This window comes from Pelodiscus sinensis, chromosome 25, assembly GCF_052426305.1.
Source record: "Pelodiscus sinensis isolate ZL-2025 chromosome 25, ASM5242630v1, whole genome shotgun sequence".
Lineage (NCBI taxonomy): Eukaryota > Metazoa > Chordata > Testudines > Trionychidae > Pelodiscus > Pelodiscus sinensis.
Window position 1 is genome coordinate 10,581,183 of NC_143076.1, and position 26,191 is coordinate 10,607,373.

Consider the following 26,191-nt stretch of genomic DNA (forward strand, 5'->3'; position numbering starts at 1 on the left):
CGGGCTTCCTGGAATCAGCCGCTGATCTGTTTCAGCAGCTGCTGAATCGGGGACCCCGGGGCAGAGCAGCTGGGGTCCTGCCGGGTTGGTCCCGCAGCACCGTCCTTTGGCGCTGCGGGACCAACCTGGCAGCAGTCCAACTCCTTTGCCCCAGGCGTCCTCAAGAGCAGCTGGGGTGCTGCCGGGTTGGTCCCGCAGCCCCTAGGGGCAGCGTTACGGGACCAACCGGGCAGTACCCAGCTGCTCTGTCCCAGGCACCCCCAAGAGTAGCTGGAGTGCTGCTGGGTTGGTGCCGTAGCGCCGCTCCTTGCCGCTGCGGGACCAACCCGGCAGCACCCCAGCTGCTCTATTGCAGGTATCCCCGATTCAGCTGCTGCTGAAACTGGCCAGCAGCGGCTGAATCAGGGATGCCTGGGGCAGAGCCGGACTATCGTAAGGAGGGGCTATGAGGGGTCTGGGGTGGCATCCCCTCCCACCCCACTCCAGACCCCTCATAGCCCCCCCTTCTGATAGTCCGGCATATCTGATAGTCCGGCACCCCCTGGGTCCTAAAGGTGCCGGATTATCGGAAGTTTACTGTATATACCAAGGAAGCTCTTGATTATTCCGGTGTAAGATGTGTAATATGTAGAGAACTTCCAAGATAACTTGCATCTTAAATATTTAAATGTTTTGAAGGATGCTAATATGAGACGTGAATGGCACAGATACAAATCACGTTTATCCACCCGAATGGAGCAAAACATGACCTATTCATTTCACTCTTTTCAGGAATGAAAGTTCATTAGATGACAGAGTAGGAAAATTAAAAGTGTCTGGAATGGGCATGGATAGAATAGTTACAAATGTTAAGCCACAACATGAATTAAAAGCTTCTGCCACACACAAAATAATAGGTACAAATTTTGTGATGCCTCTTGATTGTGTCTTTTGTTATTGATTTATGTTATTTTTGTTGTTGTGTTTGTTTGCTTAGACCCAGATTTTTCAAATATTTTTAAAAAATCTTCCATATTTAGTCACGTAAATAACTAATCTGATTTTCAGCAGTATACTGGTCACCCAGCAACTTCCATTACCTTCATTGGGAGTCCTTTGGGTGCACACTGACATCAGTGTTGACAATTAAGAGGCTTAATTAAGACCCTTAATGTGGTCTTGGAAGCATAAAGTTAGGCTGGTAGTCTCTTACTTTTTGAGTCAATAGTGCATTGACTTTCCCAGTGATAAGTATGAATTAGCAGGGTTCTGTTGTTTGTAAGCAACTAACCATATTTTAGATCACAGTCCTTGGATTCAGTGTTTTGGTGCTATCGTACAACTTGCATACATGTGTGAGAATTGCACAGACAATGCAAATATTTATCTGGCAGGAAGTGTCCAATCAAATCTAACATTCCCTTTTTTTCCTCTTGTAGGCAAGAGGTGCCGATATTCCTGAAATTCCAGGGGAGCTGCCACTTCGGACGTGCGGCAGCACAGCGAGCATGAAAGTGAAGAATGTTAAAAAGTAAGAGCATTGACCTTATTTTGTTTGTGAGTTAATTCTGTAGCTTTTCTGTCCTCTGTGCTCCCAGTCCTAGTTTCTGAGATCCTAGCTGTGCTCAAGACTGTCATGCTGCACTAGAGCCTTAATGCTTCCAGAAGCCAGGCTGTAAGCACTAAAGCAGGGGTGGCCAACCAGTTAGAAATGAAGAGCCAAAATAGCTGTGAATAGAGTACGAAGAGCCATGTATTAAGTATTTATTTTTAGATAACTATAGATAGATACAGTACACAAAATGTAGTGATAAAAATAACATTACAGGACATTTTGGACAAAAATCAATAAAAAAAGTCTCTAGTCACTTAAAAAATTCACCGCCACTCCATAGATCTTCAGAGAACTTGACAAGAAACAAACATCAAATTTAAAAAAAAACCTTTAAAAGTACAGTCATATTCTCACACTAAAAAAAAGCATCCCCACCATGTATTTTAAATTTAACACTACTGCCCTATTATGTCCTGTGAGATTTTAAAATTAAACTGAACTGAGAAGTAAATTAGCACAATTTGAAGTGCCTGTTTCACTTCAGCTTGATGATCTCTGGTATAGTTTCCTCATTTTTTTTGTTTGTTTTAAACTTATGAAGATTATGGCTTTTTTTATAGTTCTGAAAATTCAGGTCTGTCCCAGACTACAAATATGAGAGGTTCAAAAACAATAAGGGAGAGACTCATATCTCAGAATAATTGCTTCAGCCTGGAAAACAATAGCCGTTGAATATTCTTTAAAGAAACACAGTGTAAACCAGGTACATGCCGATTCTTTTTTTGCCCTGGAATTTAAATACAGGCAGTCCCCGGGTTACGTACAAGATAGGGACTGTAGGTTTGTTCTTAAGTTGAATTTGTATGTAAGTCGGAACTGGTACATATTGTAGGGGAAACTCTAGCCAAACATTTCTCCAGAGCTCAGTTTTATTCTCCCACACCTCACTTCCCTCAGTCCTTTATTCTCAAGCTGAGGTGTCTGCTGAGAAAAGCCGCTCCGCATCTCCCTGTTCTGCTGGCGGGGGGCGGGGGGGTGGGGGTGCTAGCTTCGCGTCTCCCTGGTCTGCTGGGGGGAAGCAGCTAGTGTGGGGTTGCCTCACCCCGTTTGTAAGTAGGGATCCGATGTAAGTCGGATCCATGTAACCCGGGGACTGCCTGTATAGCCTCTGTGTTGGCTGCCTTATTCTGCATCCATGAAGACTTTGAGTTTAAAGTGCTTCAGTCTCTTCCTCCTCCCTCCCCCACTGCTCTAACCCAATGCCCCACCCCTCCCCCAGAGCCAGGCACCCTCAGCCCCCCTCTATAACCCAGTCCTCCTCCTCTCCCCCAGAGCCAGGCACCTCCAGCCCCCCTGCTCTAACTCAATGCCCTCCCTCTCCCCCAGAGCCAGGCCCCCCAGGCTCCTTCTGCTCTAACCCAATCCTCCTTTCTTCCCTCAGACTCCAGCCTCTCCCCTGCTTTAACCCAATGCCTGGGTCCCTGAGTCGCCACTGCCACGCGCTTCTCCCTCCAGGACGTGGGGCGCATGCACAGAGCGGCCAGCCATGAGCAGTGTGGGCACGCGGCTCAGAACTAGAAAGAGCTGCATTTCTTAAGCAAAGAGCCGCCTGTGGCTTGAGAGCTGCTCGGGTTGGCCAACCCGGCATTAACAGATTTCTGGTAGTCTCTTTATCAGAGCGGCATGGACTGCTGTCTGTGGGGAAAAAAAAAACCTGCCGGTCGACATGCTCTAAAACTGGGGGCAGATGAAGCTTATAGAGGTGGAGGCTTTTTGAAGCTTACACACTTGCTGTTAGGTGGAAGGGTTGCAAAATTAGTCTGAATTTTGAATCTCACTCTTGCTGTAAACTGTGAGGTTCTCCCTCCCCCCAGATGATTTATTAAAAAACAAACGCACAAACCTAAAAGGAAGTCTGTGAAAGGTGTAAGTGTAACACTTCCCCTGTGCTCCTGACACAGAGTGAAAGCTAAATTGGGAAAAGTGGATGACCTGTTTTTCTTTTTTTTTTAAATGTCTCTGTTTCATTGTTCTGTTTCTTTTTTCCACTGTACCTGCCCACTGCTGTTTTTATGCTGCTTTTCCCTTTGGACTGTTTTTTGTCTGTGCCCTTGTTCTGTTCCCTTTTTATGCTCATTTGCGCTCCCTCAGCAGAATTCAAGCCAATGAGCTGTGAGCGGGGTCCAAATTAGGCAAAAATGAGTTGGCCCGTCCTTCCTTAAATGCTGGTGTGGAAGGTTCAGAGCCGCCAGCATTTGTCTGCACATTCAGAGTGATCATGCTCAGAGGCTGTTAGGGAAAATAGCTCTTTGTTCCATTGTCGAGGAGTTAGATGCTGTATCTCACTTCCCACTTCTATTCCCGTGGGAAGAGTGAGCCAGATAATGACAATCTCATTGACTCACAACCAGAAGTATCTATAGGAGTCTGCAGCAGCTTCAGCGGAAGGAATATCCTGTTGCAGAATCAGAGTATCTCCCTGTCAGCCATTGCTGTAGTTGGGGATGCTTGGAGATGTTTATGCCTCACCTCTGAATTTTTAAAAGCAAAAGGATAAATAGCATTTGTTCTGCACCCTCAGATCCATCAACCCTGGACTGATGGGCTGTGATGCCTTTCACAGGTAAAGTTTGACTTTGATATGTCTCTTGTGTCAGGCTGTTTACAGATTAATTTCCCCAGTGCAAGTACAGGTGGAACAGCTTGTGCCTGCATCCTTCCCTATGATACTGGCCTTGGTAGTGATGGAGTGCTTGTGTTTCCCTACTACAGCAACAATGATAAATGTCACTTTGCAGTTTAGTTTACCTCCCTCACCAAATCCCTCACCTCACTGCTTCAGCGCATCACAGTAAACAGCACTGGATGTTCCTTTAGCTTCAGGAAGATGGATTGTCTTGGTCAAGCACTTAAATTTAGATGGCCTAGCTGCATTTCATCATGACACAGTTCCGACCATTGTTTGTGATGTGCATCTAATAGCGTGCTCTTAATGTGCTTCAGGTTATCCTTTACCAAGGGCCACTTCCCGAAGATGGCGGAGTGTGCACATTTCCATTATGAGAATGTGGACTTTGGTAACATACAGGTAAGTTTCAGGTTTCCTTTACATACAAAATTGGGCTGTGTTTGTGTCACTAGCTAAATGATCTGAGCAAAGCACTTCACAGAGCTCCAGGTAGGTTTGCTTAGTTTGTTTGATAATACGAAGTTGGGATAAAAAAGGCCCCTTTTGGGGAGCTGGTTTGATAAAGTGAGCCAGTTTCTGCTCTCAGTTATATTTGCATACTCCCTTGAAGTAAAGTGTAGAAAATACTGCACTTGGGTGAGTTGAGGACAATGTCTGTAAAGACTGCAATTGGCACGGAACTTTTAATTTTCACAAACAACTCATTTGAATAACATTTGTGTGTCTTTTTCTTCCTTTCTGGGTGTGTACATGTGTATGTATGAGATTGTGTGTTTATATTACTGTAGATGTAGTATATGTTGTAAGAATAGATTTGAATTCAGGATTCCTTATTCTGTTTACATGATCCTCGACCCAGGTCTTATGTTCCAGCAGTTTGCCCTTGAGTTGTGGACACTTTGCAATGCCAGTTTACCTTCCTGAGTGACTCCCTCAGGATTGCCAGGGAGGCTAATATGAGGAGCAAAGGAGTCCAGGAGAGCCTTATTGTGGGCTCAGGAACATGCCATCCTATCACGTAGAAAGAAGTGCGACCAGCTTCTGAGCTTAACCAAAAAAAGGAAGTATAATCAGGAAGGCTAGAAAGTGCAATTGGAGTTGCAGCTAGCAAGGGATGTGACGGGTTACAGGTGGATTTCTACAGGTATGTTAGCAACAAGAAGGTCAGGAAAAGTGTGGGTGCCTTACTGGGAGAGGTAGTCTAGTGACAGATAATGCAGGAAAAGCTGAAGTACTCAATGCTTTTTTTGCCTCAGTCTTTGCCTCAGGCTATGTCTATCCTGCAGCGCTTTTCTAGGATACCAGAAGTATCCCAGAACAACAATGCCGCATCCAAGGTACGCATTTGCTTAAAAAAAAAAACAAACAAAAAAAAAAAATTGTCGGAAAAGTGGACGTGTTTTCGCCATCCTTGTAAACCTTATTGAACGAGGAAGAAGGGATGGCTCGAAAGAGCAGGTTTTCCCAAAATTTGGCACCATGTAGATGTGCCAAATTTTGGAAAAAGATACAGAAATTGCGGTTTGCAATTTTTGTATCTTTTTCTGACTTTTCTTTGTATTCTAGACATAGCCTCTGACAAAGTGAGCACCCAGACTGCTTTACTAGGTAGCACAGGTCAGAAAGAACAGGTCAAGGACTATTCAGGAAAGCTGGATCTTATGCATGGGTGAGTGCTGAGAGAATTGATTGATGTGATTGAGAAGTCAGTGGCTATTATCTTTGAAAACTCGTGACAATCCAGGGAGGCTCCAGACACTTGGAAAAAAGCAAACGTAGTACCCATCTTTTAAAAAGGGAAGAAGGAGAGTCAGACCAATCAGCCTCACCTCAGTCCCTGGAAAAATCATAGAGCAGGTTGTCAAGGAATCCATTTTGAACCACTTGGAGGAAAGGAAGGTGGTCAGAAACAGTGTGGATTCACCAAGGGCAAGTCATGCCTGATGAACCTAATTGCCTTCTATGATGAGGTAACTGGCTGTGTGGTTATGGGGAGAGCAGTGGATGTAATGTACCTTGACTTGAGCTAAACTTTAGGTACGGTCTCTCGGTATTCTTGCCAGCTATTTAAAGTATGCATTAGATGAATGGACTTTGAATTGGATAGGAAGCTGACTAGATTGTTGAGCACAATGGGTAGCGATCAATGGTTCGATATCTAGTTGGCAGCTAGTATCAAGCGGAGTGCCTCAGGGATGAGCTCTGGGGCTGCTTTTGTTTAACTCTTCATTAATGACCTGGATTATGGGATGGATTACACGTTCAGTCATTTCACAGATGACACTGAGCTGGGAGTAGAGGTAGATACGGTGGAAGGTAGGGGTAGGGTCTGGAGTGACCTAGAAAGATTGGACTAAAGGAAATCTGATTAAGTTCAATGGAAGAATTCCAAGCACTGTTACAGGCTGAGGGCCGACTGGCTAAACAGCAGTTCTGCAGAAAAGGACCTGGGGATTACAATGGACGAGAAGCTGGATATGATTCAATAGTGTGTCCTTGATGCCAAGAAGGCTAATGGCATATTGGGCTGCATTTGTAGGAGCATTGCCAGCAGTTTGAGGGAAGTGATTGTTCTCTTGTATTCTGCACTGGTGAGGCCATGTCTGCAGTATTGTGTCCAGTTTTGGGCCTCACGCTACAGAAAAGATGTGGACAAATTGGAGTGTGTCCAGTGGAGGGCAACAAAAAAGACTAGGGAGCGGTGACTTATGAGGAGAATCCGAGGGAACTGGGCTTATTTGAATTGCAGAAGAGAAGTGTGAGGGGAGATTTAGTAGCAGATTTTAACTACCCGAAGGGTAGTTCTAAAGCGGATGAAGAGAGGCTAGAATCAGTGGTGACAGATGACAGAACCAGGAGCAATCGTTTAGGTTGGATATTAGGAAAAATTATTTCACTAGGAGGGTGGTGAAGCACTGGGATGAGTTAACCAGGGGTGGAGTCTTCCTCCTTAGAGGTTTTTAAGACCCATGTTAGTAAAGCCCTGGTGGGGTTGATTTAGTAGGGGTTGAACAGGAGGTTGGACTTTGAGGTCTCTTCTATGATTCTAGGAATCTGTAGTTCCCTTCAAGCAGAGCTTCCTTTTATTGAACTGGACCTGAGACTTGTCCTGAACCAAGAGGCACCATCAGAGGTTCATAAATGGCACAAGCCTTGTTCTGTGTGTTCAGAGACAGTAAGCCTCATTAGTGCTTTCATCATATGTCAGCTAGAAAAGCAGCCTTCCAGGTGGAGGGAGGGTGGAATCCCCAGGCCACAACCCTTTGACATCTAATCCAGTTTTAGAAAATGTAGAGTATTTTATTTACCAGCTTCCCTTGAGAGTTGTAGTTCTGCTTTTGTGTATCTTCTGAGCCTCTGCAGTAGAAATTACTGACTGTTATGGAATGTGACAGTGGTCAGGTTCCATGTGGGATTTGATTTCTGAGAGGCAGCTGCTGCTGGGTAATAGTGTTGGCCCAGTATCATTGGCTAGAGAGACAAGGTGAAACAGTCCTGCAAGAGATGACTATATAAAAATAAGTCTACAAAGTTCAGGTCCCAACTGAGTTCAAAGTGCCATTATGCTAACCACTGTACACTCACACATCGGAGCTAACACTTTAATCAGAAAAAACAAAACCAACCAACCAAACAAAAGCAAAGGCTATGTCTACACTGCCCTCTTTTGTGCAAAAGAATATGCAAATGAGGCGAAGCGTGGAATATCGCCGTGCCTCATTTGAATAATTAATAAGGCCCCGTTTTTGCACAAAACCCCCCTCTTACGCAAGAGCTGTTTTTCCTGAAAGCAGAGCCTCATTAATTATGCAAATGAGGTGCAGCGATATTCCATGCTTTGCCTCATTTGCATATTTCTTTTTCGCAAGAGAGGGCAGTGTAGATGTAGCCAAAGTGTTTCAGAGCAGCAGGCAGAGGTGAAGTAACTTGCCTATGCTTACAAGGGATCAATGTCAACTCAAAGATAGATCCCAAAACTTCTGAATTCCATATCAGTGCCATGGCCCCCCAGCTGTACCTACTTTCCACACTACATAGGTACTCCATCTCTCTTCTCATCGAAGTCAGTGGGAAATGTGCCAATTGGTGCAGGATCAATTCCTGGCACTGCATTGTACTTCTGGAAGAGTGTTGCTACTTCTGCATTCCTATGCCTCCTTCTATTTTTTCAGAAGTGACACCATTCATCTTTTAGATTTTGTTGGGAAAAAAATGTTTTATAAGGGAGTAGCTGCTAAGCACTGCTCTCTCCATCTATAGATTGATAGTTTACTGCATTATGCATTCTTCTGAGAATTTTCTCTTTTGTCATTCAAAGAGAATGAGTTGAATATGAAGAAAGTATCTTCATCTTGCAGGTACTTGAGTGAAATTGCATGCTGTTACTTTAAGTGAAAACAATATGCATTTTGAAGACAAATGATTGAATTTTATTTGTGATTAAGAATATATTGACTTTTCCTATTGCTGCAGGGAGTTACATGACAATAGTAAAGTCAGATAGATGTGTTCTGTATAAATTTTGTTTTTCCAATGAATCTGAATCCAGATCTGCAGTAAAATTTTCAAAAATGAGATTTAGAGCTTGTCTACACATGGAATTTAGAAAAGTTAATCTGAATTCACCAATGGTGTGACTTTAAAGTGGATTGGATAAACAGAATGAAATCCTTGTGTGGATTCTTTGAGTTAGAATTAAAGCAGCCTTTATTTTTTTAACCTCACTTAAAAGAGAATACATGCAGTTTAACTAATTCACTTTAAATGTGTACGTTTAGTTGATTTGGATTAACTTTTCTGAGTATCCTTGTGTAAACATGTTCTTAGGGTCCTAAATACCTGCATTATTTTTGACAATGGAACTTTGGATCACATAACATAGGTACTTGTGAAATCCCCCCTCTCCCCCCAGTTCTAATTTAGAAATGAGTTAAGCATATTCTTAATTTAATAGTGAGATTAATCACATGCTTAATATCAAGCATGTGCTTCAGTGCTTTGCTGAATCAGGGCTCTAATTATCTGTCCTATTTCTCTAGTTCCTAGTTTCTGCTGAACCATGGCTACTAGTCAAGTTATGTAGTGAATTTTGTAATGTGAGCAAAAACTACATGAAGGTACAGGTTGACAGTCATTGCTTTTATGAACTAAGCTGTATCTGAGCCCTGGTATCTAGTTATGAAAGATAACAGGCATTATGCTGCTTCCTGAATAGCAGAAGACTGAGTATTAAAAGGCCAGAGGAGAAAAACAACTCAGAACTGTTAGTATAAAATGAATATAGTTCTCGCAGTAGAGAATAGTGTTGTATAGGATACGGCTTACACATCTGAAACAAATGGTGCATTTGTGCTCATAAATTGAAGTAAACTAGAAACTAGGAGTAGGCTGAAATGGCGTACTTTTAAATGATAATTTGACACCTGATGGCAAATTATTAACTCTAATCTGAAGGAGTAGTGGGTGTAATATCCTTAGAAGAACAGTTCACTCTTAAAATTTGCATAGTAGACAGGCAGTACTTTATGGAGGCATCAGTAATTGTATCAAGGTGTCTAATAACAGTTTGGCCAGCTTTCAAATTGGTTTTTAATGTTAATGTCATCTGTGCTGGGGTTTGGTGGAGCAATGGGAGTTGTCAGCTTGGGCTCATGAGATGTGTGGAAACAGATTTGCTCTCTTCTTACTGTAGTGCTGGATTGACAAGACCACACTCGTTTCAGCTTGATTTTCCCTGTTGAGAGAGACCCAGGACTGATCTATGTGGACCAAATTCAGATATAAATTTAGGTTTCCAAAGCTTCTCTAACGAATGTAGATGTTCATTCTCTCCTCCTCCCCCATTAAATTAATGGGTATTGGATACCAAAGTGCCCAAAGAGATTCTCTGAAACCCTGTAAAGAGGGTTTAATTTTTTTCTTTACATATTCCATAGGGGAGAAACCAAGTGAAATTTATTACAGAAACAGTGATGAATTCTTTTCGGGACTGAGTCATCAGAGGGTGGAAGAGCTGACTATTTATCTAGCCAGTAAATCCTAACAAGATGCCACAACTTACCCAGAATGTTAGCACTGAAGGACAAGTTGCATTAGTTCATTATAAAAAGATGCACAATTCATAAACCCATTTATTATTTATATGTCCAGCCAGTGCCCCAGTGAGTTATATGCCGCCAAGACTCAAAATTCCAGGAGAATCTTGTTCCTGGATGAGTTGCCTTACCATAGTACTCTTAGACCAAGTGCCAGTGGGCTGATGCTGTGCAAACGCACCACTACCGGGTGATCCAGCACTGTTCTATCATTGTGTGAGGTGGCCTGATAGCTTTTACCTTTGGTTTATTTATGCATAGTCATCTGTGGCTGGATTAGCTTGTTGTGTCCCAAAGGCTGCATGGATTATTGCAGGGGTGGGCTATAATTTTTGGTAGAGGACCACTCCAAGATTTTGGAAAGTGGTTGAGGGCCACACTTTTCTGTGGAGGGGGGTGCAGGGTCTAGGGATGGTGGTTGGGTGCAGAAGTGCGCATGGGGTAAGGGACTGGGGTGCAGGAGACGGTGTGAGGTCTGAGAAGGAGTTTGAGTCAAGGAGAGGGTTGTAACCTGGGTCAGGGGATTGGGGTATAGGGTCAGGGAGGGACCATGGATGCAGGAGAGGATTCTGGCCTGAGAGAGGGGCTCTAGGAGGGGGTGCAAAGTCTGGGAGGGAATTGTGACCTGGGAGAAGGGGAAAAGATGCAGACTGCAGAAGGTTTGGGTGGTGACCTGGGGCAAGGGAATGGGGTGAAGAGTCTGGGAGGGAGTGTAGGTGCAGGAGAGGATTCTGGCCTGAGGGAGGGGTGCAAGAGGGGGGCAGGGGTGCCAGAGGCAGCCTCTGGCTGGGAGATGCTTTCCTAAGTGACTCCTGGCGAGTAGTTCTGCAGCACCTGCCAGGCATGCTGGGCTCCCTGCCTGCTGCAGCCCCTGATCACTTTAAACTGCAGGCTGCTATTTCCACATGGCTCTCAGCTCCAGGAGGGGGAAGAGGCTGGCACTGACCCTGTTCCCCAGGCCAGTCTCTCAGCTCCTATTGGCTGGTTGTTTCTGGCCAGTAGGAGCTGAGAGATTGGCTGGAGTCAGTTCCTATTGGCTGGTTAGTTCCAGTGGCTTGGCCCATGAGAGGTATCTTGCTTTCTTCTCCCTCCTCCTTCCCCCGGATTAATGGAATGAGCACAGACCTGGTTCCCAGAAACTTCTGAGTTCTAATCCTGATTCAACTACTTGTTTACTCTGATCTTGACAGAGTGAATCGCCCTGTGCCTCAGTTTCCCCATGTATAAACAGATAATATTTCCATGTCTCATGTAGATGTACTGGAGCTTAATGTGTTATGCTTTGAAAACATGAAATGCTATGTTAACGACAAACGTTAACTGTTATCCTACCAATCTATTGAAGAGCAGGTTTTATTAGCAATAAATGAATAAAGAGTTCCAAAGCATCGCCTCGGTTACTAACATTTATATTTTTTCTGCCATGTAGCCATATGGCAAATGCACATTCACTCTTGATTTGAGGCACAGAAATGAATGGTGGAAATATCCTTTCACAAAGACTAATGTTTTCAAACCCGCACCAAATCTTTTGTAAGATTGCAATAAGGCAAAATATTAGCTTCTTGGCAACTAGTGGAATTTATTGCCTCCCCTAGTTAGGATCATCATTTTAGGAATGGGACGTGCTTTGTTTATCTCAACATTATAAAGAATTCACTGGTATATTAAGGAAATAAATTATATTTATTATTGCATTTATCCTTGAGGTCTGCATCACTGAATTTTTAATTATATGCTGAAAGGTCAGGCTCTGCATGATGAATTGCTTTGAATCTAACAATGGGTGAGCTTTCAGAAGTCTGACTGGTTTTGATGGGGGGAAGAAGGGAGCTATATACTGAAATGTAGCTATGCGGCAGTCGGAAAGTACTTGCTAAGTGTCTAGCCTAGTCTAGCAGTCTTCCCCCTCCCCTGCTTAATTCCTCTTCTATTTTCACTTTTCTTGCTATCTGGTAATTGTGATGTGGTGCCTTATGTATGCCCAAAGCCCCATAAAATTCAAGTAAGGGTACATGGTGAAAAAAACTCATGGATCAGGTCTCTTGGAGCAGTTCTTTGGAAACTTTGAAGCTAAGAGACTCCTTTTTCATGACATCATAGCAACCATATTGGGTCAGACCAATGGCCACTGCTAGGTGCCCCCCTTAGGGAATGAACAGAACAGGGAATCCTCAAGTGATCCTACCTCTGTCACTCGTTCCCATCCTCTTACCAGGGATGTAAGCGACTAGTCAAGTCACTACTCAACTATTCACTTCCCCTCCACCCCTTGCTGCCTCTGTATGTCTTCTGTTCTCTTAAATTTTGAATGAATGTGCTCTTTCTCCAAGCACCAGGCATCTTCTCTGTCCATGTGATGGAAAACATCTATGTTTTCACACTGTTGCCCTAAGCGCTTCCATACTGCTGCTTTTCTTCTCGCTGCTTACTGCTTCTGCAGTTATTACTTCTAGGACTGGAGCTACCAGACCCTGGTTGGGTTTTTCCATAAAACATGGTTCCCTTGGATTCTCTTCCTTCAGAAGCCTTTCAGAGTAATGTCTCTATAAGCAGGGGAATGGTCCCGCTATTGTGGGGAACTTTCCTGAGCTCTATACCACCCCGGTGAAATGGACCAACGAAAGGATCTGAGTCCCCGCTCCCACTTCCTTTACTCCATGGCCTCCCTGATCCTGAGGGCTCCCCTTCCACTCTCCTGAGTAGCAGAGTTCTCAAAACCCCAACAAGGCTGGGCCCAGGTTTCCTGGGGCTTAATCCCCGACCTTGTAGTCACTTGGGGAAGGGGTGCTCTCGTCACACTGCATGCTTTCTTGGCCCAGTGATCATTCCATAAATTTCAAAGCAAATACAATTTATTAAACATCAACTGATTAGAGAGAGAGAATAAGAAAAAATGAGAAAGGTTAAATGAGAACACAGTCCTGCTCTGTAGCATGGGGACATCACAAACAGCAGCCTGCAGAGTGTAGGGACAGTTCGCAGTCTCTTTCTTATAGGCCTTTTAGAGGCCCTGGATGTGCTGCAGGGGGCTGCAGGCTGGACACGCTTGCTCTGGCAGTGACCACACAGCCTCAAGCTTTAAGTGGCCAGACCCCTCTCCCAGTCTGGCCTGCTGGGCCTCTTGGCTGGTGATATCTGTCTGTCCAGAGCCTCTCCCCCCACTTTGCTGGTCCCAGCTGCTCACCACACCCAGCTTCAAGCTGTGCTGCTTTGCCAGTCTCCAGCTCCTTGTGTTGCTTCTCTGTCCCTTTTAGCTCTCTGAGCACTGCCAGTCTGCTGCTCAACACAGGGTCTGCACTCCTTGGACTGTGTGTGCCTGGCTCTGTTGCTGCAGGACTGCCTCTCCACACAGCTTGCTCCTCTTAGCTGCCTCTCAGCTCTCTCCTTGCTCAGAGAGACCTAGAAAAATCCCAGCTCACAGGGAGGACAGGGCCTGGCCTCTTACTTTCCTCACTGGCCTGTCCAACCTGTCAATCGGGTCGAGTTGGAGTGTTGGCTGCTTTCCATTGTGTCTGGAGTCTGTCAGTCTTAGGGCCCTGATTTCTCGTGGACCCTTCCCCTTTTGATACTGTGAGCTGGCGAACCAAAAACTTCCACAGAGTTTTAGTAAGGGGCTAACAGTCCCCTTACATCTCTACTGTTCCTTTATCTGATTCTAAAAGATTAACACATTCCCTTAATGACTCATATCCTTCATTCTCTTCTCTTGGGTTTTTGCTGGTCTATTTCTTTCTCATCATTTGTTCTTTCTTTTTTCTTATTTCCATATTCACAGCTGCCATGGTACCGTCTGAAGCATTTATTGTCTCTTCCCCACGTGACCATTATGTTCCACTCCAGCAAGAATCCTTGCATTCATGATCAGTTCTGTGCAGCAGTATCCATTCTCCCCTCCCCGCCCAGTTTCCTCTTTTTCTTTTTCATCGCATCCTGTGTGAGGTGCATAATTCCTATGGAGCTTTTGGGGGCCATTTTAAAGAGCCAGTGTAACCAAAATTACCTGCCACTTATCCTATTTACAAACACCCCACTTTCCTGCATCACTTTGGTTAAAACTGTACCAAAGCAGCTAAAGTCCATTTTTAAAAGTGATTTAGGAACTTATGCCCCATTAGTTGAACTTAGGGCTTGACATTTAAACAATGAGCAGCTTTGTGCAGCACAGTTTTCCTAATGTGGATGCAGTAATACTGGAAGAAAGGTAATTCTATCAGCATTATATACTCTCGTAAGACAGAGAGCCAGAGATAACGGGCATTGGAAGTAGCTTTAATTCTTGTTGGAATAATTTTATTTTTGATTTTTCATCCTCTTCATTTGAATGTGCATTTGGACTGCAATATGAACAGCCGAGTTGCACAATGGCTGTCCAGATTGCTGCACACCGAAGGTCCACTCTCTCTCATCCTTCAAACTCTGGCATTGCAAGTGGGACAAGCATGTTATCAATGGTAGAGGAAGTACTTGAAATCAGAATCACTTCCACCAGGCTAGGCAACAGCAGCCAGGAATGCCTATTAGAAGTTCAGCCGTTTGGCTATAGAATGTCTTTGGCAAGCGAGGACTTTCCAGCCAAGACCACACGCTAGATTTCCGCTGTGGCTGTAGTTGGAGTCTGTATGCGTTTTTTCCTGGTGTGTGTCAGGAAGCAACGCTGTGTAGGGATCAGCATGGTTCTCTTTGTGCCATTTGTGAATAAAGCCTCTTGTTGAGAACTTTTCTTTGTTTTTTGTTTTTAAATAATGCTTAGGGAATTTTTTTTTTAAAACCTTGTAACTATTTGTTAGCCAAGGCGGGGGGGAGAATCTCCAGATAGCATGTGAAAGATTCAAAAGGAAGCACAAATGTTAGGCTTGAAATTCTCTGTTTAAAGTTACAAGCACAAAACAACTTCTCTTTTCCTTCCCTTCCACAAAAAGGGGGATACACACAGCAGAAACCATTCAAACAACCATATTTTGGCCCTGTAGCATTGCCCATTGTAGACTGTAATCCCAGAAATTTGTTTTAGGTTTTTAAAAAATGTTTGAGAGTCTGAATGATAAGAATCTCTGACAAGTTTGCAAGCTGTGCATGGATTAACCCTGCTACTTGACAGCCTGACTTTCAACTCCAAACGGGACTTCCTCTTCCCAGCCTGGATACCACCTTCTCCTCTCCTATGGCTCTTTCGCTCTCATCCTCTGCATGGTTCTCTACTCTGTTTCTTTCAGACCAGAATCTTCTGTCCATTCCATATGCTTTCTCCCATGTTGTTCTGCCTCCCGCAGTGAAGGCCATTGAAGAGTTAGCAAGGTCTTTTGACAGTCTAGGAAATGAAGAATAACAGCCCGCAATGAGTATGACAGTGCTTCTGATAACTGAATAATTCTGCTAGTGACTCCCAAAAGTAAGTGCCGACTCTTGCCAATGTCAATAGATTATTATTTTTAGACAGAAATTCAAGGCCAAACCTTTGAAGCCTCCCCGCCAAAAAGTAAAATATTCAAGTACAGTAAACTTCCAATAATCCGGCACCTTTGGGACCCAGAGGGTGCTGGATTATCAGATTTGCCGGACTATCAGAAGGGGGGGCTATGAGGGGCCTAAGGTGGGGTGGGGGGGGATGCCGCCCCAGACCCCTCATAGCCCCCCTTTCCAATAGTCCGGCTCTGCCTCAGGCATTCCTGATTCAGCCGCTGCTGGTCAGTTTCAGCAGCGGCTGAATCGGGGACGCCTGCAGCAGAGCAGCTGGAGTGCTGTGGGGTTGGTCTGGTAGCGCCGACCCTTGGCGCGGCGAGACCAACCTGGCAGCACCCCAGCTGCTCTTGGGGACGCCTGGGGCAGAGCAGCTGAGGTGCTGCCGGGTTGGTCCCGCAGCGCCGCGGGACCGACCTGGCAGCCCCCCAGCTCTGCCCCAGGTGTCCCCAAGTCAGCCTCTGCTGATACTAATCAGCGGCTGACTCCAGGAAGCCCGAGGTAGAGCTGCTCTGCCCCGGGGTTCCTGGAGTCAGCCGCTGGTCAGTGTCAGCAGCGGCTGAATCCAGATGCCTGGGGCAGAGCAGATGGGGCGCTGCCGGGTTGGTCTGGTAGCACCAACCCTTGGCGCTGCGAAAGCAACCCAGCAGCACCCCAGCTGCTCTGTCCTAGGTGTCCCCAAGTCAGCCACTGCTGAAACTGATCAGGGGCTGATTCCAGGAAGCCCAGGGCAGAGCTGCTCTGCCTCGGGCTTCCTGGAGTCAGCCGCTGGTCAGTTTCAGCAGCGGCTGAATGGGTGACAGCTGGGGCGCTGCCGGGTTGGGCCCCGCAGCCCCGAGGGGCAGCGCTATGGGACCAACCCGGCAGCGCCCCAGCTGCTCTGCCCTAGGCTTCCTGATTCAGCCGCTGGTCAGTTTTAGCAGCAGCTGAATCGGGGAACCTGGGGGCAGAGCAGCTCCAATGGTCCGTCTGCCCAGAGCACTTCCGGGTTCCTGATGGTGCCGGACCATCAGGAGTGAAGGACCATTGGAGTTTTACTGTAGTAAGGTTTTGCGTCATTGTATTTCCCATCTGATTTATTCCATTTGTCAAAAACAACATAGAAAAAGTCTATGCTGGACTTAGCGCACACCTGTGAAATTTCAGCCAGATTCTAGTAAACTGGGGAAAAATCAGACTCAAGTTTATTTGTGATGGAAGGATAATATAAATCTTTTAAAGTCTTAACTGTGGAATGATTGACATCTCCCCATTATACAGTACATTTGTTGTTAGTACCTGTACTTACTCTTCTACAGAACAAAGCAAATTGATATGATATGGTCTTTGTCCCTCTCCATTTAGTTTGTCCCCATCACAAGTTTATAAGAGGTTAATTGAGTTAGTCCTTTAGGTCAAGCCATTGTGGCTCCTACTTTTAACTCTGAAGATGTTAGGTTCAAATCCTGCTGACTGCCCAAGTGGAACTGGTGGTTAACATTTTTAAATTGTCGTTTATAGTTATATCTTTGCTTCCGTAGGAGACAGTCAAGTCCCATCTGTTGCTGTGCATGTGTAAATCTTATTGCTACAAATAGGGTTAAATTGAATATGTGGGTCAGATTCTCCAGTGGGGTGAAGCTGTGTTGCACTGTGGTGATTCAGAGCAGAATATGGGCTTCTTTCAAAGAAGTAAAGGGTGTTTCTGCCCTTCAGCTGAAGATACAGTACTGGCCAATTTCATTCTCTTCTGGGGGTTTTCTTTCAAAAACTGAATGTGTTTCCAGCTGCTTAGCCCCCTCTCTAAATGTGCTGTTTGCAGCACTTCTTCACAGATTGACAGATCCTTGAACCAAAGTGCATCAAAATCTGTTTATCTTTCTCTTTATAAAATAATTCAGTTTTCTACCAGTACTAAATCAAATGTAGTATGTCACTATTGAATTGCCTCTCATAGAAGAGGTTCTCTCTGTTACTGTCACTTTGGATTAAATTTCTGTATCTCATCCCAAATATCCCCTTTCACTTTAGTGTAAATTGCCTTTAGGTTTAAATTGATCACAAGTGAACAAGAAAAACGTTAGCTGTTGATTCACATGGCCATTGTTCTTCCATCTCTTGCCATGAATAGGGCAAGATCATTGGCTAAATATTAGACATCATGAGCTCAAGCTACATGGTTTTTGATCATCAAGCAGTTCTGCAGTGCCTTACAGACTAACAAATTTATTAGGTTGTGAGCTTTCTTGGGTTTTTGATGTGCATCTGAATGTTCCCAAAGGATCAGGAGATGATTTCAGAGTTTGGGCCCACCTTTAATAAATATCTATACTTCCTGAGGCCCTTGTTCCTTTTCCGCTTGGTTTAGGTACTTGCAGGTGATGGTGACATTTATATCAGCAGAGAATCAAACTCAGGCTGTTTTCCTCAATCTGGGATGCTTTGGTGAATCCTATACCTTTCATGAATTGACTTAATTTGAATCTGCTGTACATGGGCATGTGTTTGCTTTGATAACCTAGAAAATGCTGTGCATGCAAAGATCTGGGTGAAACGTCTCAAACTTGGTTGACTAAAATTAGGTATCTCAACCCATGTATTGGGTCCCCTCATACTTCAGATGAGCTGAACACGCACAGCTCACATTGGTTTCACTTTAATCACTCAGTATCTCTTTGCAAATTAGAACACTTTTATTTAGGTGCCTAACTTTTGGCACCCCAGGTTGAAAATTGTGGCCTGCAACATGTGTATAACTGTTTTTTTTTTTTGACACAGTGGCTATTTAATGACTTGAGTAAATCTTAAGAACAATCCCCTAACATGAAGGGAAAAGGAGTCCAGGAGAGCTGGCAGTATTTTAAAGAAGCCTTATTGAAGGCACAGAAAGAAACCACCCCAATGCGTAGCAAGAGAAGCAAACATCGTAGGAGACTGGATTGGCTTACAGGGGAAATCCTTGGTGAACTTAACCACAGAAAGGAAGCTTACAAAGAGTGGAAACTTGGACAAATGACCAGGGAGGGGTATAACTGTATAGCTCGAGAATGCTGGGGGTTAATCAGGAAGGCGAAAGAAAGCGCAGTTGGAATTGCGAGGTGGCAAAGGATGTGAAGGATAACAACAAAGGTTTCTACAGGCATTTTAACAAGAAGGTGATCAGAGCTGGTGTGGGGCCCCTAGTGGATGAAGAAGGTAACCTAGGGTGTGTCTAGACTACATGCCTCCTTCGACGGAGGCATGTAGATTAGCCAGATCGGAAGAGGGAAATGAAGCCGCGATTAAAATAATCGCGGCTTCATTTAAATTTAAATGGCTTCCCCGATCTGCCGATCAGCTGTTTGTCGGCAGATCGGGGCAGTCTGGACGCGATGCGCCGACAAAGAAGCCTTTCTTCATCGGCACAGGTAAACCTGGTTTCACGAGGCTTACCTGTGCCGATGAAGAAAGGCTTCTTTGTCGGCGCGTTGCGTCCAGACTGCCCCGATCTGCCGACAAACAGCTGATCGGCAGATCGGGGCAGCCATTTAAATTTAAATGAAGCCGCGATTATTTTAATCGCGGCTTCATTTCCCTCTTCCGATCTGGCTAATCTACATGCCTCCGTCGACATGTAGTCTAGACACACCCCTAGTGACAGATGATGTGGGGAAAGCTGAAGTACTCAATGCTTTTTTGCCTCTGTATTCACTGACAAGGTCGGCTCCCGGACTAATGTGCTAAGTGACGCAAGATGGAATGGAGATGGACAGCCCTTGGTGGATAAAGAACAGGTTAGGAACTATTTAGAAAAGCTAAATGTACACAAATCCATGGGTCCGGACTTAATGCATCAAGGGTACTGAGGGAGTTGGCAAATGTCATTGAGGAGCCTTTGGCCATTATCTTTGAAAAGTCGTGGAGATCGTGAGAGATCCTGGATGATTGGAAAAAAGCAAATGTAGTGCTCATCTTCAAAAAAGAGAAGAAGGATGATCCAGGGAACTATAGGCCAGTCAGTTTTACATTGGTTCCTGGAAAAATCATGGAAGGGATCCTTAAGGAATCCATTTTGAGGCACTTGGAAGAGAGGAAAGTGATTGGGAATAGTCAGCATGGATTCAGGAAGGGCAAGTTGTGCCTGACCAATCTGATTAGTTTCTATGATGAGGTTACTGGCTCTGTGGACATGGAAAAGTCAGTGGATGTGATATACCTTGACTTTAGCAAGGCTTTTGATATGGTCTCCCACAATATTCTTGCTTGCAAGTTAAGGGAATGTAGATTGGATAAATGGATGGTAAGATGGATAGAAAGCTGGCTACAAGGCCGGGCCCAGTGGATAGTGATCAACGGCTCAATGTCAGGTTGGCAGTCGGTTTCTAGCAGAGTGCCCCAAAGTTCAGTTCTAGGACCAGTTTTGTTCAATATCTTTCTTTATTAATGAAACAAAACACAGGACTATGTAGCACTTTAAAGACTAACAAGATGGTTTATTAGATGATGGGCATAGTCCTGTGGTTTGTTTCAGCTACACCAGACTAACACGGCTACATTTCTATCACTTTCTTTATTAATGACCTGGATGAGGGGATGGATTGCACCCTCAGCAAGTTTGTGGATGACACTAAGCTAGGGTGAAAGGGCAGAGATAGGGTCCAGAGTGACTTAGACAAATTGGAGGATTGGGCCACAAGAAATCTGATGAGGTTCAACAAGGACAAGTGCAGAGTCCTGCGCTTGGGACGGAAGAATCCTAAGAATTTTTACAGGCTGGGGACCTACCAGCTAAGTAGTAGTTATGCAGAAAAGGACCTGTGGGTTACAGTGGATGAGAAGCTGGAAATGAGTCAACAGTGTGCCCTTTTAGCCAGGAAGGCTAATGGCATATTAGGTTGCATTAAGAAGAGCATTGCCAGGAGATCAAGAGATGTCATTATTCCCCTTTATTTGGCTCTGGTGAGGCCACATCTGAAATATTGTGTTCAGTTCTGGGCCCCCCACTACAAAAAGGATGTGAACGCATTGGAGAGGGTCCAGCAGAGGGCAATGAAAATGATTAGAGGGCTGGAGCATATGACCTACGAGAAGAAGCTGAGGGAGTTGGGTCTATTTAGTTTGCAGAAGAAAAGAGTGAGAGGGGATTTGATAGCAGCCTTCAACTTCCTGAAGGGAGGTTCCAAAGAGGATGGAGAAAGGCTGTTCACAGTAGTGATGGCAGAACAAGGAGCAATGGTCTCAAGTTGTGGTGGGAGAGGTCCAGATTGGATATTAGGAAAAACTATTTCACTAGGAGAATGGTAAAGCACTGGAATGGGTTACCAAGGGAAGTAGTGGTGTTTCCATCCGTAGAGATTTTTAAGTCTTGGCTTGACAAAGCCCTGGCCGGGTTGATTTACTTGGGATTGGTCCTGCTTACAGCAGGGGCCTGGACTTGATGACCTTCTGAGGTCTCTTCCAGCTCAATGACTCTATGATTCTATAATTGCGGAACTAGTCGAGCAGTTAATGTTGGTAGTGATCTATATTTGCCATCATTATAAATCATCGTTAGCAGCATGTCACAAGACTAAATATTAAAAAAAGTTTTAATTAATTAGCAATTAGAGCATAGATGTGTTGGAAAATTTCTCTTTGCAAATGGTTAATGACCTGGAAAAACAGAAAAATGTAAAATTAAAACACATTTAAAAAGAATCCACATATTCCAGAAAAGCAATCCTTAGCTTAAAAGGCAATTAAACACTTACATTCTTATAAACAATAATTCATTCTGTTAAGAAGAACATTAAAGTACATGGAGTAACATTTGTTATGCCAAGGTAATATTAACAAACTTTCTATAGATGTAATCCCTGGCTTATATAAGAAGCAGATAGTATTATTATTCTCCACTGGAAGTTTGTCGTGCTGATTGATATATTAACTGTTAACCCAAACATCATTTGCAATATTTGTATTGTTTACTTTACCTGCTTGCATAAAAGAGTTTATTTAGTTGTGCTTATGTGCCAGAATTCTGGTTTTACTGACACAGTTGATGGCTTAGACCAGCCACTTAATGCTGCTTTTACTTAGCTTGAGATTTTCAGTGGTATGCAGGTACCATACAGTGCACTTCCTGCTCAAGAAATCCATATAATAAATGGCCTAATCTTGCAAAGTTTGTTCATGAGAGTTACTGTATTAACTTCTGTGGGACTACTTGCTAGTTAAGGTTTTGCATGTAAATAAGGATTGCCGGATGGGGTCCATAGCTTGGAACTTTAATGATAAATAAGGATTGCCGGATGGGGTCCATAGCTTGGAACTTTAATGATATTATTGACTAGCTATAAAAATGTGAGCCAATTTCCAGGTTTTTTTACTGTTGAAAGTCTCAATCAAACATTGGATTGTAGTGTCACTGTAAAAACAGGGCAGAAAAAGGCCTTTTGAATATCAAGAAGAGAGCTTCTCTTTATGTACACATCTTGATAATCTTCATTGGACAGCAAGTAAATGTGGGGAAAGGCATATGAGGCTAGAGCAGGGCTACTCAATTTAGGAAATTCTGGGGGCCATAGTGATACTCCTAGCACATGACAAGGACTGCAACTTAAGTGTGGTTGCATATACATGCAAATATATGCAAATAGATGCTTTCACACTGATGGACATGAATACGAAGATTAAGGCAAGACTATACAACACGTAGGCCCCATGTAAGTCAGTTCTGCTAATATTAATAAAATGCAATATTTACCCAATTTTCACCCATATGACAGCACTTTTAATGAGCAGTGACAGTCCAGGAATTTAATTACTAAAGCACATATCAACAGAAGACCATTATATTGACTACTTTTTTGTTTTGGTTCCCACCCGCAGGCAGCGGGTTGAGCCCCGCGTAAATCCAAACAACACTGCGGGCCGCGAACAAATGGGCCGCGGGTTACATGCGGTCCACGGGCCATGTGTTGAGATGCCCTGGGCTAGAGGCTCTACTTTTGTACTGTACATTAAAATGTTTGCATGTATGCTATGAGGGTCTGTCTCTATGGGGCAGCTAAGAATGGCCATCTTGACAGCTTCACAGGTCAGATAGGTTGCACAAAAGGCTCCTGGATGTTGATATATGGGTTTTTGATTTGGGCCCTTTTCTAGATTTAAAATGATATGCACACATGACCTTACAGCTATATGCCAGAGGCGTTCTGGCAAGTTGGCAGACTTTGATGTGGTCTTTGTTTTAACTAAGATCTTCTTTGTTCCCTGATGTGGCAGCATATGTAGGAAAGACTCCTGTTTCTGGGTTGTTCCTATGTGAAGGCTCTGACCTTTAAGTCTCTTAAGCTTTAGTACTGAGAGGCAGCTTTGATCTCTCTTATAAATTCCACCAGTATCAATTATCGCTCCTCCTTGCTCAGTCTTATTTCTCCTTTTACTCCTCGCCATTGTAACATCAAGTACTTAAAATTCAGGTTGCAGTCATGGAGCAAACGACATTTGAAGCTGAATGCTCCCATTACACACTTGCTCTGTGGCTCATATTGATGTGCTATTTAAACTGAAACGTGCAATGCTACCTCGTCCTCAGCAGAACTTTCCATCTTCAAGCTTTCTTCTGCTAAAGTACTACCCTTCAATGTCTGACTCCACTAATGCCTGCATAACGCATAACACATCCCTGCTGATGAGCAGGCTTTTGGGGTGCTTTTTCTCTGCCCCTGCACACAATTAACAGACCTTGAATACATAGCTAACAACCTACCAATGTGATGTACTTGTTTTCAGAACATGAGATCTGCCATCTTACCACACACAGACAGGAATGTTCTTCAGTTCCCCCAGTCGACTTCTACTGAAGACTAAGTAATAACCTGAATTTGACTTGGTCAGGCACTGAAGTTCACATGCATACCCTTCTGAAAAGCACCAAGAAGTTTCTATTGATTTTCAGTTGTCAGGGCATAGGGTTTTTTGTTGTTGTTTTTAAGTCCCATTCAAAGACACTAGCAACTCTGTATCCACATACTAAGGAGTGATGCCAGTAATAATTCAGAAGGAAGAAAGTTACTTGATGAATTAACAACCAACCCCATGAATATTGAACTATTGAAATAAAAATACAAAATGGCATACACTTCACGCTGTGTATGTTCAGAATCCATATGTCTGCCTTAAAATTAACTTTATTGGGTGGACAATAAACCTTATTAATGTGGTCATAAAGCAGATGGTCTATCAGAAAACCTTATTTTCAGGCATTCTTTATGGTCTTGTCATGCCAGCTTGTAGATATTAAAGACCCTCCCGACTTGCTGTAATATTCACATCAGCATAGCTGTTGAGTGTTGGCCGTTAATACAGCTTTATTATTGCAATATAAAACTTCAAAAGGGTCAGACTTTTACAAATGACTTAAAAATGATTGAGGGCTAAGTTCTTGTTTACTAGATTTCATCTTGGAGTGATTTTTTAACTTTAGTTTTATGTTTTAAGGTCTAATCACCCTGCCTGCTATTAGGACTTCGTTTGTCACCATGTCAAATTTAATGTGTTACATTTGTATGTCTAGCCTTAATAACTACCGGTAATTACCAGAATAGCTTGAGGAGTGAGCATTAGGGAACTGAAGCTTTGGGATCAAAAAGATTTTAGGTACAAGAGAGCTGTGCGTTGCATCAGGATGAGAGCTGAGAGCATCAGCATGGGGTGCTCTGATAAGCAATGGGGAACATGGGATTATTTGGATGAAGGGAGAGGAGTTCATCTGCTTCAGGAGCTGCCTGCTCTCTGTCTTGTTTTGTGGTTTGAGGTCAGATTTGATGTCCCAGGTTTTTGGCTGGTTTATATTAAAAAATAAATGAGAGAGATGTGCATTTGAAACCCCGGTAGGGTTAGTGACCCTTGGTTCTACTGCACTTACTCTGCATTTTTACCATATTATTAGAGCTGTGACATGCTTTGAACACATCCTGATTTTTGCCTGCCTGTTGTTTTTCACTTCTCTCAGTGTGGAGTCTTTGCATCCTGTTTCAAGCTCTTGTAAAACTCATTCCCCTGTGTGCCCTGACTTAGCCAGCTGTATGGCTGCTTTCCTGTTAATTCCAACTAGGCAGGTGAATGGGGCTACCTTTAGTTCCTGTTGAGTGCAGTTCTGTATTCAGACAGAGTTTGGTTTCTGCTGGTGAGTGCAACACATTCCCTATTGACTGAGCCTACTGCTTCTGCATCTCCAAACCAAATAAAAGTTCTTAAGTCACTAGGCTGGTTCTTTATGTTTTCCCCTTTTAACTGAATGATTAATATGCTGCCACTCTCCCCACTGTACCATGAAGGCATATAAAATGTGGCTGCATTGGCAGGAATGCATTTGTTTCTCTAGGTATTTACACTGCATCTGTCACAGTGATTTGAGTGTCTCCCATGTTTAAAGGTGACCTGGAAAGTAGAAAAAAAGTTTGTGTCCTGCTTTTTTCTTTCTGCTTGTTAGAAATTCAGGTCTTGTTCAAGGTGGAACTCCATATTACAAGGAGGCAAGAGGCTGGGTACTGACGTGCTTGAGAAATGATGGGATTTTTAGAATCCTTTTCTTTTTGTTTGGGAAATACCTAAGAAACATTTGGCAGTAGGAACATCTTTGTCAAAGATTCCACACCCAACCCCTCCACATCTGAGGGCCCCCAATTCATCTTGTAAAACCATGGAAGGGTCAGGCTTGGCGTACCTGATATTTTGAAGCTTCGGGGGGGAGGGGAAGAAAGCAGAAAAATGAAGTCTACGCTCTAGAAACAATAACAAAAGGAGGAGGTCCTTCTTAATTAATAGAAAGAAGCAAAAAGGGGCAGAAAAATATTTTTCAGGTCATCTTTAAACAATAAAATACCTTTCTTTTTTCTCCATATTGCCCCATAATCTTAGTCCCTGACTGAAGTTCATTTGATTGCTTAATGTGTTCAGATATCATGGCAGTGAGCATAGTATCAGGACCTACATGTTGGACGTCCCTGGTCTGGCACCCGTGGGACCTGACGGGTGCTGAAGGTGGAAGTTTGCCGGACCACGGGAGGTAAATTCTGGACACTCAGCTGATGGACTCTGGACTCTTTTGGGGTCCATCAGCAGAACTGGCCAGGCTCTCCTCCAGGTTTTGGGCCCCCACCCGGCTCCCCTACTGGCTGCCAGCCCCTGCCGCTGGGCTCCCTGCTCCGAAGCTGCTGGCCCTGGCTGGGCTATGCTTCCAGTCTGGCCCCGAATGCCAGGTTCCATGCTTCCAAACACCATGTTCCCTTGCCAGCCCTGGGCTCCCAGCTCCTTTCCCAGCTGCTGACCCTCGGTCCCATTCCCAGATGCTGGGATTCTCTGGTCCAGGGGTTCTCTGACCCAGCACCGTCCATGGTCTGGCAGAGAAGTTCAATCTGAATGTTGACTAGAACAGAATAGAAGATTGAGTCTCCACATCTATGGGAG

The 26,191-nt window shown here is 44.1% G+C and overlaps 1 protein-coding gene across 12 annotated transcripts in view; it reads left to right on the forward strand.

Moving 5' to 3' along the window:
• The window catches only part of ARHGAP32 (Rho GTPase activating protein 32), a 472,553-nt gene that overhangs the window by 228,979 nt on the left and 217,383 nt on the right, over positions 1–26,191 (forward strand). For 10 of the 12 annotated variants that reach the window (XM_075909245.2, XM_075909242.2, XM_075909249.2 and 7 more), the window contains 3 exons: positions 1,419–1,510; positions 4,116–4,157; positions 4,538–4,622. In XM_075909245.2, coding sequence (XP_075765360.2) covers positions 1,419–1,510; positions 4,116–4,157; positions 4,538–4,622 — 219 coding nt within the window. The remainder of the gene's footprint in view (positions 1–1,418; positions 1,511–4,115; positions 4,158–4,537; positions 4,623–26,191) is intronic. The other 2 variants (XM_075909240.2, XM_075909253.2) reach the window with 1 other exon arrangement.